Source organism: Tachypleus tridentatus, chromosome 7, assembly GCF_004210375.1.
Source record: "Tachypleus tridentatus isolate NWPU-2018 chromosome 7, ASM421037v1, whole genome shotgun sequence".
Taxonomy (NCBI): domain Eukaryota; kingdom Metazoa; phylum Arthropoda; class Merostomata; order Xiphosura; family Limulidae; genus Tachypleus; species Tachypleus tridentatus.
In genome coordinates this window covers 76,450,447-76,465,501 of record NC_134831.1, presented here as the reverse complement: position 1 = coordinate 76,465,501, position 15,055 = coordinate 76,450,447, and the positions used below count along the sequence as shown (strand labels likewise).

The 15,055-nt window shown below is 30.1% G+C and overlaps 1 protein-coding gene across 10 annotated transcripts in view; it reads right to left on the bottom strand.

Moving 5' to 3' along the window:
* Liprin-alpha (PTPRF interacting protein alpha) overlaps window positions 1-15,055 on the bottom strand; it is a 303,577-nt gene that overhangs the window by 24,332 nt on the left and 264,190 nt on the right. For 8 of the 10 annotated variants that reach the window (XR_013030960.1, XM_076512547.1, XM_076512546.1 and 5 more), the window contains 6 exons: window positions 13,920-14,011; window positions 10,701-10,896; window positions 9,489-9,703; window positions 8,652-8,844; window positions 5,313-5,443; window positions 2,877-2,999 (listed from right to left, as the gene is read on the bottom strand). Coding sequence is in view for 9 of the 10 variants with exons in the window: in XM_076512547.1 (XP_076368662.1) it covers window positions 2,877-2,999; window positions 5,313-5,443; window positions 8,652-8,844; window positions 9,489-9,703; window positions 10,701-10,896; window positions 13,920-14,011 (950 nt within the window). In the remaining variant the exon portion in view is untranslated. The remainder of the gene's footprint in view (window positions 1-2,876; window positions 3,000-5,312; window positions 5,444-8,651; window positions 8,845-9,488; window positions 9,704-10,700; window positions 10,897-13,919; window positions 14,012-15,055) is intronic. The other 2 variants (XM_076512552.1, XM_076512549.1) reach the window with 2 other exon arrangements.

Below are 15,055 nucleotides of genomic sequence, written 5' to 3'. Positions count from 1 at the left end.
TCTCCCAACAACCAATTTTTTTTTAATATTATTAGTTCAGTGTCAAGACTGAGTTTTCAGGGGGTAACATCAAAACTTAAGCTCCCTAATCTCTTATATATTTTAAAGAATTTTCCTCATTCTTACAAAGTTTATTTTGGGGGAGGGGATTCACAAAATTTAAAATAACATTATACTTTCTAGAGCATAGAGTAATTTTGAATGAACTTAAGTACATAAAACTAATAATTTCTGAAGAGTAAAAACTATGATTTGATATTTTTTTAAGAAATAAACTATTTTCTTGATTGGGCAGAGATGGGGTCATGGGAGAGAAATTCTACCTTTTTGAAAGAAAGCTGTGAATATTACCTTCTGTGTTTATGTATCTATTAAATAAATAGATAAAGATACAATTCCTCACAAAGCTTAAATTGATTAGAGGATGAAAAAATATTTAAGAATAGATAAATGTTTGTAAAAAACAAACAAACTTGTGTATTTAAGCCTACTAGGTTTCACAATAAAAGATATATTTAAAATGTACAACTGGTTGTTCAACTTCTCACAGGATTGGTATATGTGTTATGATTCATTTCCACATCATCACAAAAGTGAACAATGTTGTTTAACTTAAGTATTATTATCTAACTTATTGTGAAACTTTACTTCTCTCTGAACACATCCACAAGCCTAGCACATTATTATACAATATAACAATTTATACAAGAAAAATTATGAAAGAAGGTATGAACATAAAAGTTTACTATTTTTAACCATTTAAATTTATATTACAAATTATCACTTGCATATATCTGCAGTTCAATGATACCATAAAACATAATTGCAAGTGTAACAGATAAATTATGTTCTGTATGTCAGTTTTTCCTTTTTATTATTATGGAAAAGTTGCTAGGGTTGTCAGTTACCATTTCTAATTTTTGAACTACTGATTCAGTGGAATGCAGCCAGTTAGCAGCTCCATACTACCTGCCATTCAAATTTTGAAATTGACTGTCACTCTTATAAATGCACACACAGCTTAAAGTGCAGAGAACAGTTTGTGGTATCACAGATATGAACCTGGCTCACGAGCTCAGAAAACAAGAACTCTACTATAGTGCCAGTCTGCACCCATCCCGTTAGAAGGTTGGGTGCATGTTTATATTTCTCATTCTTCTCACAGAAATACAAAAATTACAGTAACTAACTTAATATTTATAACTTTAACATTGTATTTACATGAAAGAAAGCAAATATAAAAAAAGAAATTGTGTTTTATGAAGTGAATCATATCATACAACTAAATATTCTGGAAAACTTGCACATGACCAAGGAAGAAACATTTCTATCTATGTCAGTCTCATGTTCTAAACAGAAACATAATGCTAACAACTTTAGGTTCAACTTCCAAAGAGAGCCATTGTTTATAAAAGTAATAAACTCATGAACTAAAGAGAAACAAATCTGATACCACTGTTAAATCTTTTCTCCAATAAATAAATAATAATGAAAGAAATTCTTCCCCTGGCAAAATCTGGGTGCTAGAAAAATCATGTTGTCTCAAACCCCAGCACTGCCTCCTTCCTCAAAATTTGAAAATAATTTGATGGATGGACAATTTGACAACAGGAATGGTGAAAGTTTGTCAAACTTCAGCCAATTCTCATCTCTAAAAGCTAGATCTGTATTTTAAATACCTCTGTTAATCCATTGTTTTAAATAAAAATACTCAATTATTACTGTTACATCTGAGCTCTAAATAAAATCATCTCAGCACAGTTATTTAGACCTTTTAACTAACTAAAAATGCTGCTATTACTTTTAGGTCCGAGTTCTAAACAGAAACAGTTCTGCTGGTACAGTTAGACCTTTGGTCTAACCAGAATTACTGCTAGAGCCAACTCTGTTCTAGAAATATTCTGTTATTACCATTAGAGATCAGTCTTAAGTAGATATAACTATGTTAAAAGTTATACCTGTACTCGAAACAAAAACACTGTTCTCTATAGAAATGTTCTATTAATATTCTTTGACCCATATTCTAAAGAGAAACAGCTGTTACTGTCACTAGATTTATGTTCTAAGTAGAAATAGCTCTTTTTTAATTGTTATAAATATGGCTACTTCTTATAGACATCATGAGACAAAATAAATTTAGTTTGTATGAATAACATACTTCCAATAACTCACTGGAAAAAAAAATTATCCAAACAATAAGAACTGTTTAAAATATGAACAGAAAATTATGTGATTGGTCTTTGTTAGTGGACAACAATAAGAAAAAAATGTTTTAAAGTACACACAGCAGAAAACTAAAACGAGAGAATTTTCTTCAAGACAATATAGAACCTTTTGTGTTTTATAAAAGATTGAAACAACTTGTAAGAATTTGCAATGTTTCGGATAATTACATTTTATACAGTTAATAAAAAAAAGACTACTAACATATATTCTTTTCTCCCAATGTAAGATCACAAAAATACTGCCTCTTACCAAAGACATTTGAACTCTTAAAAGGTAATATTAATAATAGAAAATGCATGTTTTCTCTGAATACTTACAAATTCAGAACTACTACTTTTATCATTATCCTTTGTAGAATACTTTAATGTTGTATGTAACTATATGCAAGCATCTGTTTCAAACTGTTTTCAAATGCTTATAATGACCGTTGAAATTTAACAAGTTCAAACGAAGCATTTAAATAACTTGAACAAAACATTCATGAAAACACTGCTGAACATAAAGCAAAAAAAGACAAATAAGAAAATTGACTGTTGCAAAAATAAACGGAGGTGGAAACACAATACAATGATTTGTACATCACACATTTAAGCAGGAATAAGAGGTTAAAAAACAAAAGATAAAAAAAGAAAGAACTCAAACAGGACCACCTCAGATACATGTCTTGAGGAACTGCAGATATGGAAGATGGCATTGATGATGATGTCATGGTGATGGATGTTGTGGTAACAGCAGAGGTAGAGGGATGTAAGCTTGTATTATATACATTGGTTCTTTTCATTTCAGCACACCATCAAAAAGAAAAAAAAAAAAAGCCAAAATTACAGTGGACCAAACATATTATCAAAATACTTTAACATGTGACACATACATTGATGAAAAAAAAATTTAGAAATGAAGCATTAACAAAAAAAAGCATACAAAAGTTACACTTAATTACAATTAAGCCACTCGTATTTGATTTAGACTCTTCTAATCTCTAATTGTAATAATACCAAAGAAAATATGAATTGAAAACTGCATCAACTAAAGATAAAAACAAATTCCATACAAGTCAGTTCAGGTAAAATGCTATAAATCCAATTATTTTTCATTAATAAAAGTTTTAAATCAATGTATTTGACAACACAACTGACAAATGTCACTGGCAGAGTTTTATTCAAAACAAGTACTGAGAATAATAACAATGGAGCACATTACAATACTGCAGTGATACTTGAGAGAAGGTAGTTTTAAGTACTCAAACAAAGTAAGTATTCATCACTAGGGGATTTTGAGACTGTTTTAATTCACCAAAAAAAAAATCTTTAACATGCAGCTATTCATCTATTCCTCCACAAAAAATGGCATGTCAAAATATGTTGTTTAGACTTACAAAAGGTGGAAATAAAAAGTCCAAGAAAAACTGGTTATGTGTCCGATATTAAGTCATGTTGTGTTTGTGAAATTTGTTTGTTCATGAACTTCTCTCATAGTTTTGGAGCTAACAAGATCACATTTGGAAGGAAGACTTCAGATGTTCCAAAGTGGGTTGCTTTATCCGTACATTGTAGCCTCTTAGTTTTACACATGGGAGTCTAAGAGTAAGTTTGCTGGGATGCTAAAGTCAATTGTAACTTTGAATATTATGTTCCTAGCAATTCTCAGGATCCTAGGGAAAACATTTTTGAAACTACATTCATACCCCTACCCAAAAACCATCAAACACAAACTTGGCACACACACAAGTGATCTAATAGGATTTTATTTTATTTTTGTATCAACCATTCCTTGGGATATCAGTAGAAATGACTTGGGATAATGAAGGAGTTTGTTTGGTACACTGGAGCCTCTATTAATCACAAGGGGACCTTTGAGCACTGAAGTAGAGCAAACATGTTTTCTTCAAGTTTCTAAAAGGTATATAATGTAAAGATGTGCCTGAACCTTAGTTGACTGAAGAACTTGCACAAAGGTCAAAAAATGGTAATGTTCTGCATATTACTAAAGCAATGGTTGATACTCCTCTTCTGCTTTGATGATCTCAATGCCTTAGAGATTAAATGACCAACTTTGTTCCAAAAACATAACATCAACTTTTACAGTATTTAGAAGTTTAAACATAATCACACAACAAACCTACTCTGCCACCTCTTTATGTTTGGTTTGCTGATTATGTCATGAAGAACTAGTTTCTGGAGTTAAGAAGAGCACAGACCATAAAAAGTTTTGTAAAAAAACAGATTGATAATATACACAGCAATCAAACCACATCTTGCTACAATTTACAAACACTCAAGTTTTCCACATAATCATTATTAATATTTTTATAGAAGTTCAAGCAGTTAGCTACAAACCTAAATCTTAATATGGCATTTTACCTGAACAAAAAATCTGTTTCATTTTGGTAATTTAGAGGAACTCAACTAATTTAAAAATACATTAAGGGAAGGTTAATTGCATTAATTATACTATGAAACACACAAATTATTGAAAGGAAGCTAGAATAAGTTACTAAATGAGACTATGAATGTAACAAGTAATTTTAAAATAATCTAGATATAAATGTATTAAAATAAATACATTTATAATACACCACCAACATAATGAACTTTATACCACATAAAACCTCATAAAGGCTGAAAACCTTTATGAGTAATGTATACAAATGGAAAATATATAGACAGATCTAGAGAAAGAAATTTGTGGCATAAAGGAATTAGTAATTGTAAGCTGAAATAAAATTTATTACATAAATCTTGAAAATAATATAAAACACAAAATAAATTTATATTTAACTGAAGAAAAACCTTTACAGCAAAATTTGAGCGGACAACCAACAATGTTTCTCTGGATAAATAATTACATATAATGTAAAATGGGTTATCTAATACATGCTTTGTAAAAGATAACGTAAACAAAGAAACAGGTGTCACTACTTGATTGATAAAAGCACACAGCTCAGTAGTATATAAAATGTTAAGGAATACAAAAGCTTTGCAGTTCTTCACACTTATCAGAAGTGAGCTTCACATGCTTGAAGACCATATTTTGTAGTTCTTTTCTTTTAAAAAAAGATAAAAGCTTGACATGATCAAAGAGTTTACCTTTGTAGTTCTTCACTACTTTGTGCTAAAGCCTGTGCAACACGTTCCAGCCTTAAAGATCGCTGAGTAGGTGGGCTAAGGTCTCGTCGAAGCAATCTAGAGTCATCTTTAGATTCTGGAATCATTGGGGCCTAAAAAAATCAAAGATTTTTGATAATTTAAATATGTGTATTTATCTTCCTGGCAGTGTTATATTCAATTACATACATGAAGTCACCTCACAAAGTTTGGGATTAAATCCTTGTCATGCTGAAGTTCTAAAAAAGGGCTTTGAAAGTCTCTTTTGCAATCCACACAGTTTCTGGAATGTTCAATAACTTTCTTTTCCTATCTGAAAGTATATTCTTAGATCACCTAATTTACAGCTAAATAAATTGTTTTTTTTTTATTTGGTAAACGTAAGTAACAAAATACACAATTATAGTCTACATATGGATATTTTTCATTTATCAGAAAACACGAGCTGTCATAACTTTCATATGTCTCTAATCTTATACAGTGATGCTATGATCTATTCTATTTTACAATAAAAATTTCCATTTAAAAATTAAATGCAAAATTTGACCTTAGACCTACAGTAATTAAGTAATAATTGTTTTGTCTACGTTATGCTACAAGCACCAGAGAAAATGAGCATTGTTATACAGTAAACATATAAAGTACCCTTACTTTTAAAGTGTTAGGAAAATCACTTGTACTCTCTTACAATGAAAAAGAGATCTTAGTTTTGTTCTGTGTTTTAAGGTGAAGAATGTATGGGTGACCATTTCTTTATATGTTTGAAGACATATTTGTTGTCTTATGAAAAATACTACTTTTCAGTCTTGTTTCATGGTCAGAAAAGTACAATTAATTCTGTTTCAGTAAGACAGTCAAATTAATATTACATTGTAGTGACAATTACAAGGTTAATAGTGCTTTACTAGCAAAAAATTTTATTACTCGTATCTTAACAAGGTTTTTAAAGTGATGAAGATACAACTAGCTTTCTTTTATCAAGACAGACAAAATCACTTTTACTTTAGAATGATAAAGGTATGATTAATGTTGTTTTAGTGAAGTGAAAACAATCACTAGTCTTACACAAACCCTTGATTAATTAATTAACTTTCTAAAGTTATTTTTAGTCTTGGAAAATCTCCCTTTTTTCTATTTAATGGTAATGAATAAACTATTTTTTTTACCATACTTTAATAACAAACTGTTAATGTTTTGTCAAGGCACATACACCAAGTCTATATAATTACTATTAATTTTTGCTCGAAGCAAACTATAATACCTACTTAGATTAAAACTAAAATCAATGCAGTGAAGACAACAGTTAATATAGTTTAAGTTGGTTGGGTATAGTTCCAGTTGTAAGTCCAGTAATATTTCATAAGGTTCAGCCACCTAGTTTAGGAGATTTAGGTTTGTCCTATATCCACATGCCAGGCTAACAATGCTAAACAATCTCTAAAATAAAAATGTAGTAACAGAAAATTAAAAATAACTAGATATATTAGTTATTATAATCAGTACTGCTAATGAAATGAATATTAAAGAAAGAGTACCTAACTTACAAATAACATTTGTACAATAAAGTATTATCATTTCACCAGTACAGCACAAAGGACGGCCTTATATTAGCAAATCCAGGTACACGAAACTCTGCCATTGTCTCAAATTTCACATGAAAAAGTGGAGATTTTTAGATAGAAGTATTAAATTAGGAGAGTGGATATGAATAATTATGGTAAACAACAGTTTTTTTTTTATTTGCTAGAGACAGTTGACATGGATATTAAAAACATTTAGTTAAAATGTAAATAACAATGTTTCAACCTTCTTAGGCCATCATCAGTTTGTGTGTTAAATAAAAGGTTTTAATATTCATGTCAACCATATCAACTATATATTTTCTTCAAGTGGGATCCCTCTACTCATGAACAGCTTTTTTTCTTGTTAAGATCAGAACATGACATCAGAAAAAAATTACCAAAATATTATGCATAGCAGTTATGTTCGACTTCAAACTACATTTATAGAATCAAATATTCGAATGCCTATATAATGTCTGAGACAAAAAAACAAAAACAATCATTTTAATTAAAGCCTGAAGGTACTGGTGTAACAATTTCCATGGTTCTGTAAATGCACCTACCAGAACTATTGTTTTTAAAGTAAAGTTTAAAATATATACAATATATATGGGTAGAAACATTAATAATGTATTAGAATGACCTACCCATAGATCAGCCTGAAGGATTTATTTATAAAGGTAAGATCATGGTCTTCAAGTGTCTGAAACCAGGATATACATTGCACTAGATATTTATCATAACACAATTAAGGATATGCCTTGTATAATAGCAACAGTTAGTCCAAAGGCAGAGCTAAATCACACAACAGTAACCACTGTGGCCTCCCTCTAACAATGAATGTCTGGACACTTACAAGACCTTAAATGAAGGCATGTCAGGGGATACAAGCAATAAACATGTTTAAGAACCAAAGCTAGTTTTCACTCAATCATTGTGTCAGTAATAAAAATCTAACTTGTAAGAAGTACTTTTGATTCTGTTCTGTTTTACTGAAACAATGATTAAACAATTTTCAATGGGTATCTAGAGAAAACTAACATTTTTCTATATAAAATTACCATGCTTAAGCATTCTCATAGAAATTTTATATACTATTAAAATATCTATCTTCAAATAAGATAACTATTTCACTTTAATGTGCATTTTTTCTTTATATATAGGTCTTGCATAAAAAGAAAACCAAGAGATAAATGTAAATACTAGTACCAATTATAGAAAAAAATATCAATTGGAAACTCTAAAAAAAAAGTTTATTTGAAATATGAAATGTCATTTTATGTGAAAAACATTCAAGGTCAAATATTAGTTTTGAACATTTTTAAACATGTTATTTCACTTTCACTTCAGGTAAATAATTAATCAGAAACTGTAAATTTGTACTGTATGTTTTTTACTGAAAATATAAGCTCTGACTCACAATGGGAATAATTAATATGTGGAGTTATTCTAATCTTAGCACTTCCTTCGAAATTAAGAAACTAAAAATCACCTCAAAGTATCAGAAGAACTAGTTCTTACATGGTTACATTGAGAAATGTTATCTTCATCACATTTTAAATACAAGTTAAAATTTAATATTAACAAATATCAAACTTGTAATACCTCAAACATATTTTATAGTTATATAGAGGAAAAAAAACAAAACAACAACTTGCCTCTGAGTTACCAGTTAAGACTACATTTTTAGCATAAAAATGTTTTGTAATGGACCAAGGAATTGAATCAAAGTTTAATATCCAAGGTACATGAAACTTACTGTATGGTACTTCTGTAAATATTCCATCTGTGGACTGTGATGAGACTTGGGTGTGGACCGGCCACTGAGTGGAGGAGATGTTCTTTCAAATGTCTGTCCACGATTATTAAGTCCAATTGCTTCTCTACTTGCAACTCTGGATTCCAGTTCTTCAGCTCTCTGCTCAGTATTTTGTTTTTCCTCTTGTATTAGTCTGTGGAAAAAAAATATTTAAACCTATTTACAAGTACTCTAGAACTGGATATTAATACAATACTATAAGTTGCAAGTGAAAAGGTGTAATTATGTTAAACTTAATACTGATGAAACCAATTTATTATTGCAAGACCTAACTAATCAGTTTCAGAGTTTCTGTACAATCTGTGCTGTCTGCAGAGACTCGAGTAAAGATAATAACACGAAAAATAACTTTTTCATAATTTCTCTGGGAATTCATATGATATTAAACTTGCTTATGAAGGAGCAAAGTGAATTATTAAATAATTAGGAAAACACTGATACAAGTTTAGAAATGCATTTTTTCACACATTACTGTAAAAGTGTTCAGTGTCACCTTGTACATATTAAAAGATCCAGATCATAAAGTTGAGTTTCATCACACCTGAACAGGTTTCAAATTACTTTTCTTTATAACATATCAGTAAAAATAACAGAGAATAAACTACGCTCTTAAGGTACAACTAGGTTTGCATAGATAATACATGTATTCCAATCATTTTAATTACCAGCACAAGTTCACTGTTAAAAACAGACATCAACAATCAAACCACAACCTTAATTGCTAAATACATTTAATACTTTGGGACGAATAGTTTTGTACAGATCCTTATGACAAACCTGATTTCATTATTAATAGCATCTAGCTGCTCTTGAAGCATCAGGGCCAAAGTCTGAGCGTCGGTTTGACCAGAAGGAGATAACATATCAAACATACTTTCGTTGTCATCAGTTTGACTACACTCAGTGTCACTAGCATCAAATGCTTGTTGAACATTTGCAATTATATGAGGCTGTTCCACCGTTTCCCATTCTTGTTCGCTTATTGGTTGAACCTAAATGTAGCAAATGAGAACTTAACACATCCTAAACTGTCATGAGCTTAAATAAAATGATTAAATGCGAGATAGTACCATCTTTGCACATCTTTTTAGCATAAGAATCTAAAAACAGGTTTATCACTATGATCATTAACTTCCCACTGAAGATAATTATCAATGTATTCTAACAATAAGTAAGAATGACACATTAAAACTAACTTTTCATTAATTAGCAATTTTACCTTAACACAATACTATGTAAAGCATATTGACTATCTATTTTAAAACCATCTTTATAATTAAAATTTGATAACTTATCTCATTTGTCCATTTTTAATTACTGAATTCACCTTTTACTTGTGAAGACTGAAATAAAAAGACAGAATTTAACTCAATTTTTTTTGAAGCACAAAGCTACACAAGTTATTTGAGCTACGTCCACTCTGAGCATCGAAACCTTGGATTTTAGAGTTGCAAGTCTGTAGATTTGTATGCTTACCCACTAGGAAATGTTTTTTTTCCAACACTAAATGTTGGATTTTACTTTTGAGAACAATCTTCTAACTGGTAATATTATCTGCAATAAAACTAAATTATGAGTCGATTTTTAGAACAAGTTTTACAGATGATTTTCTTCTTAGAGATACAAATCCTGTCTTTTGTTTTAAAGATTTATTTTCCAAGTTTAAAACTACTTAAATTACAAAACTATTGCATTTATTTTCTAGATAACCAGGTAATAGATTCTTTTTAAATAACAAAGTTACAGATCCATAAGACAACAAAATCTTGGCCTTACCATTTCATGAGTAACTGAATATTTGGTTGTATGATCTTCTACAAAATCAAACCTTTGGATCTGTAGTCTTCTGAATAACTGATTCTAGGGCCACCAGAAAACTAACTTGTGAAAACTGTCCCAAGCCAATTAGTTTCTGGAAAGGTTTTGTCTAGTTTGCCACTGTAAGAGCTTCACACATAATCTTCATACAAGTGTAAAGGGCACACTCACCTTTGGTGGTTCTGCTTCTAGTGGCTGTTGGCGCCCCTTCTGGGTCCTACGATTAATAGATGCAGTAGGGGAGATGAAGTTAAAGCCAGTCACTCTGTGACTTTCATCAGTACTATCTAAACCTGAGCCAGATGATGGTCTGTTGGGTGAAGGTGTAAGTGGTGATGGGTGGGAGTACAAACGACTAGGCCCCACCCTGATCCATTCCAAAGCAGCCAGCATCATGGCCATGCAGCAATATAACATGCCAAAATGGAAGTAGAAAAAAAAATACAAAATGCTCTGTCAGCAAAGGCAATGCAGTGTTGGTGTATGAAAAGATGAGATAATTTATTTAAATACAATCAAACTGATTCAACTAAATCATCTGTTATGCCAATCCATGAACCTAAAACAGGAAACTCTGAAAGAAATATTCAAATTTCATACCCACTTTCAGAAAGTACTAGGTCTTATTGTGCAAAACTCAATGATGAGATAGTACAGTGTTTATGAAAGTATATTAAAGAACTCTTGCAAAAAATAAAAGTATGTTTGAGAGAATCGCTAATGTGTTCAAGTTCTACAGTCATGCACTGAAAGGGTAAATTGAATTAGTTTTATCATAAACTGAAACTATGAAATATGTTCAATTAATATACACCAGTAACTGAACAATTCACATGGAGTTAAAGTTTCAAATGAAAAATACCAAAACAGTATTTCTATGACAATTATAAAAATAAATGTATCATGCCCATAGTGAATAAAAAATATTTTGGCTTAACAAACTAAAAGTAACTGAAATTACAGATTTTATTTAATAAATTAGTCCTTCTGGTTTCCAGTTTTTTACAGCTTTAGTTATTATTTTCTTAAATTTGAAACTTAAAACAGAAATGTTAGTTACAGCTAATAAAATAAAACCTCACATCACCCTGATTTTCCAACAAAACAACAAACATGCATGATCCAGAGCATTAAAACAGCTATTCTAATATCTAAACAGACAACTAACTAGTAGCTAAGTAAATCCTATTTTGCTTCAAAAACATCAGAAATAAATGTTGTAGTGCTTCTAAGTTGTAATAATAATAATAATAAAAAAAGATGTGAGGGTAGAACCACCAAGATCATAATAAACATTCTGTTTTAACAGTTACGCTATGCAGGCTATGCTAATACACAATTCTAATCTGGAGAAACCGAACATCAAAGAGTTTTTAACTTAAATTGTAATATAAGGAAAATACAAGTTTTTATTTACCTGTATATATGATATTGTGGAAATTCCCATATACACAAAATACATATTTTTATATATTTCATGTGAAAAAGCACAATTTTAAAATTTTTGGAGAATAAGTTAAAAGTAATTGTATGAAATTAGCAGTTAGGAATAAAACCAATTAATTGGGTTTGAAAATAATTTGTGTTATTATTATTTAGCAATATGATGCACACATACATATATTCATGTCAAGTTTCAAAACACACTAACTCCAGATGATTTGATAATAAAATTAGCTTCTACTAAAATCTATGGATTACATTATTTTTAATTATATTGTTCTCCTGAACTGTTTAAATTTCAGAGCACTGAAGACAATAAAAGTATAATTCCATTACTTAACAACTGTTAATTTGGTTTTCTTACAAAAACAAAATTTTTCTCTTTTTTATACTTAACCCTGCATTAGTTTTCTGGAGTTTTCATGGACCCCAAGTAGTTTATAAACATTAGTGTAGACAGATGGAAGCACAAATATATTTGTTTTTTTCTCAGTAGTTTCAGTATTCAGCTAGTTTGTGTTAAATTATTACACTTGGTTTAGGTTGTCAAACAGAAACAATTTGTAATATTCAATGTTTATTTATTGATTAATAAAGGAACAGGTTTTGAATTTTGGTGTTTTTTGTTACTAAAATATCAGTATTTTTATTTAAATATTTTAAAATTACATTTTGATGATAGGGTCTACTGGGATTCCAGAATAGTGTTTGTTTTTTTGAAATTAAGCATAAAGCTACTCAATGGGCTGTCTGTGCTCTGCTGACCATGAGTATCAAAACTCTGTTTAAAGAGGTATTTGTCTGCAGACACACCGCTGTCCCACTGGGAGGCCCCAGAATAGTGATCATGGAAAATTTGTTACAGAAAATTAATGCAAGATTAAATTTCCTCTGATAGGTACTTGTACCTAAATATTCACCAACAATGAAAATAACTTGAATTTCTATGTTAAGTTTATTAATATTTAAGAAATATATCTACTATTGGAGTTGTTTCCAAGCCCTAACATGTTATTGCTATTATCCACACTGATATTACTTTTTCAACTAATAAAAACATACAAAAGAGTACATAATTTCCACATAAAAAAGAAGTCTCAAGAGTTCAAAAAACAGCAAATTAATCTTGCTTTGTGTCATTAAGAGTTGTCAGCTGAGAATGATTGAAAACACATGGCAATGTTTGTTTAAAACACCTACAACACTCATGATTTAAAAACTGACAATGATGCAAGTTAAGCTTTTGTTTCATAAGATGAAACATTGATGACTGACTACAAGTGGTAATGTAGCACCTTTGTATTACATGTATGATGACAAAGAATAATTCATTTTCCAAAAATATGAAATACATTATAATGGTTGTTATACAGGTTGAAGAAATGATACATAATGGCATTTTTTGTTTTTTTATAGGTTGACAACAATAGCTGATACATTATATTGTTTATTATCACAGGTTAACAACAAGAGATGGCACATTATAATGACTTTTATATAAACTAGTAACAAGAGCTGATACATCACAGTTGCTATATGTTTTGAGAATATGAAATGACACGTGACAATGTCTACATGGGTTGAGAACAAGAAATGACACGTGACAATGTCTACATGGGTTGGGAACAAGAAATGACACGTGACAATGTCTACATGGGTTGGGAACAAGAAATGAGACGTGACAATGTCTACATGAATTGGGAACAAGAAATGATGATGAAGCTTGTTATGCAAGTTAAGGAAAACATGTATTACACAATAAAGGATGATAACTGATAACGCTTGTTACATGGATATGGATAAGATAAGCTTTAATCTCTGTCGTTTAATAAAACTTAGACATTATTCCTTTTCAGTATTTATCAAAAAGTTTAGGTGAATACTTCTAATCACAAAAGTTTTTGCTGATAACAAAAAACAGCCTTAAAAGATAGGCAGTCAACAAACCTAACTAAACTCTCTGCTCGATAATTATTCACATCCTGTCGAAGTTTGTCCATTTCACCACGCATTACAGCAAGCTCTCGAACAATCTTTTCCTATAAAAGTATATAAAATTATGCTCTCATGAATCTCTTCTGAAATGTTATAATTGTTACAACTACATGAAGTTCATTGCACTACTTGAACAATATGTATGTGATAATTTCATCACATACTACAGCAGACCAGTTATGGTGCATATGTTTGACAAGTTTAACACTTATTCATTTAATTTAAAGCAAATTTCCAATCATCTGATATTTTAATGATGATACAGGTAAACATACAGCTAGAAGAAATTAACTAGCTCTTCCAATTGTTTAGGGAGAATAGTCTTTGAACAATAAAGAGCCAATGAAGAAAACTCTCATGCAATGTTTACATGAAACAAAAATGTGCACAGCACAACATTTAGAACAACAACAGGTTTCAAAACAGCAGATATCAAGTTAATTCAAAGAGATGTCTTCATTCACAAAGTGAAAACTGTGGTTATGAAAGAGAACCTCTCAGATAAAAAAGCCATTATGATGAATCAGGACACATCTATTAGTAAATGATAATAATAATAAAAAAAAATAATAAAGAACCTGATGAAAGCTAATTAGCCAAAAATTCATAAAATTTCAGTCACATCTCAAAATCTATATCTGTTTCTTCTTAAAGAGAGCCAAAGAAGAGGATTTACAACAATCCTTTTTGATTACATATTTGTCAAATCCTTGATGCAGTTGCAATGGACTTTGTTCTTATGTTTTTTCTGCTTAAACATGACCTTGGAAGCTAAAGCTCATGTACAATAGTATGTTAAAATGAGTGACTTAAAACTATCCTCATCATCCTTGCAAGAAGTGTATTACAATGGAAACTGTGATGTCAAGCAACAGTGAATAAATATGATCATCAGAGGGAACATCACTAATGAAGATGGCATTTCGAAGGATACCACATGACCTCGAACATCTTTCTTATGAATTGCAAGACATCTCTTTGCTAAATAACTTAATGTAAAAAATGCTTTTAAATATAATTTATAAAAGTACTGAAAAATAACATCGTTAAGTATATGTCTTAATAATCTATTTCTAATTAATAAAACG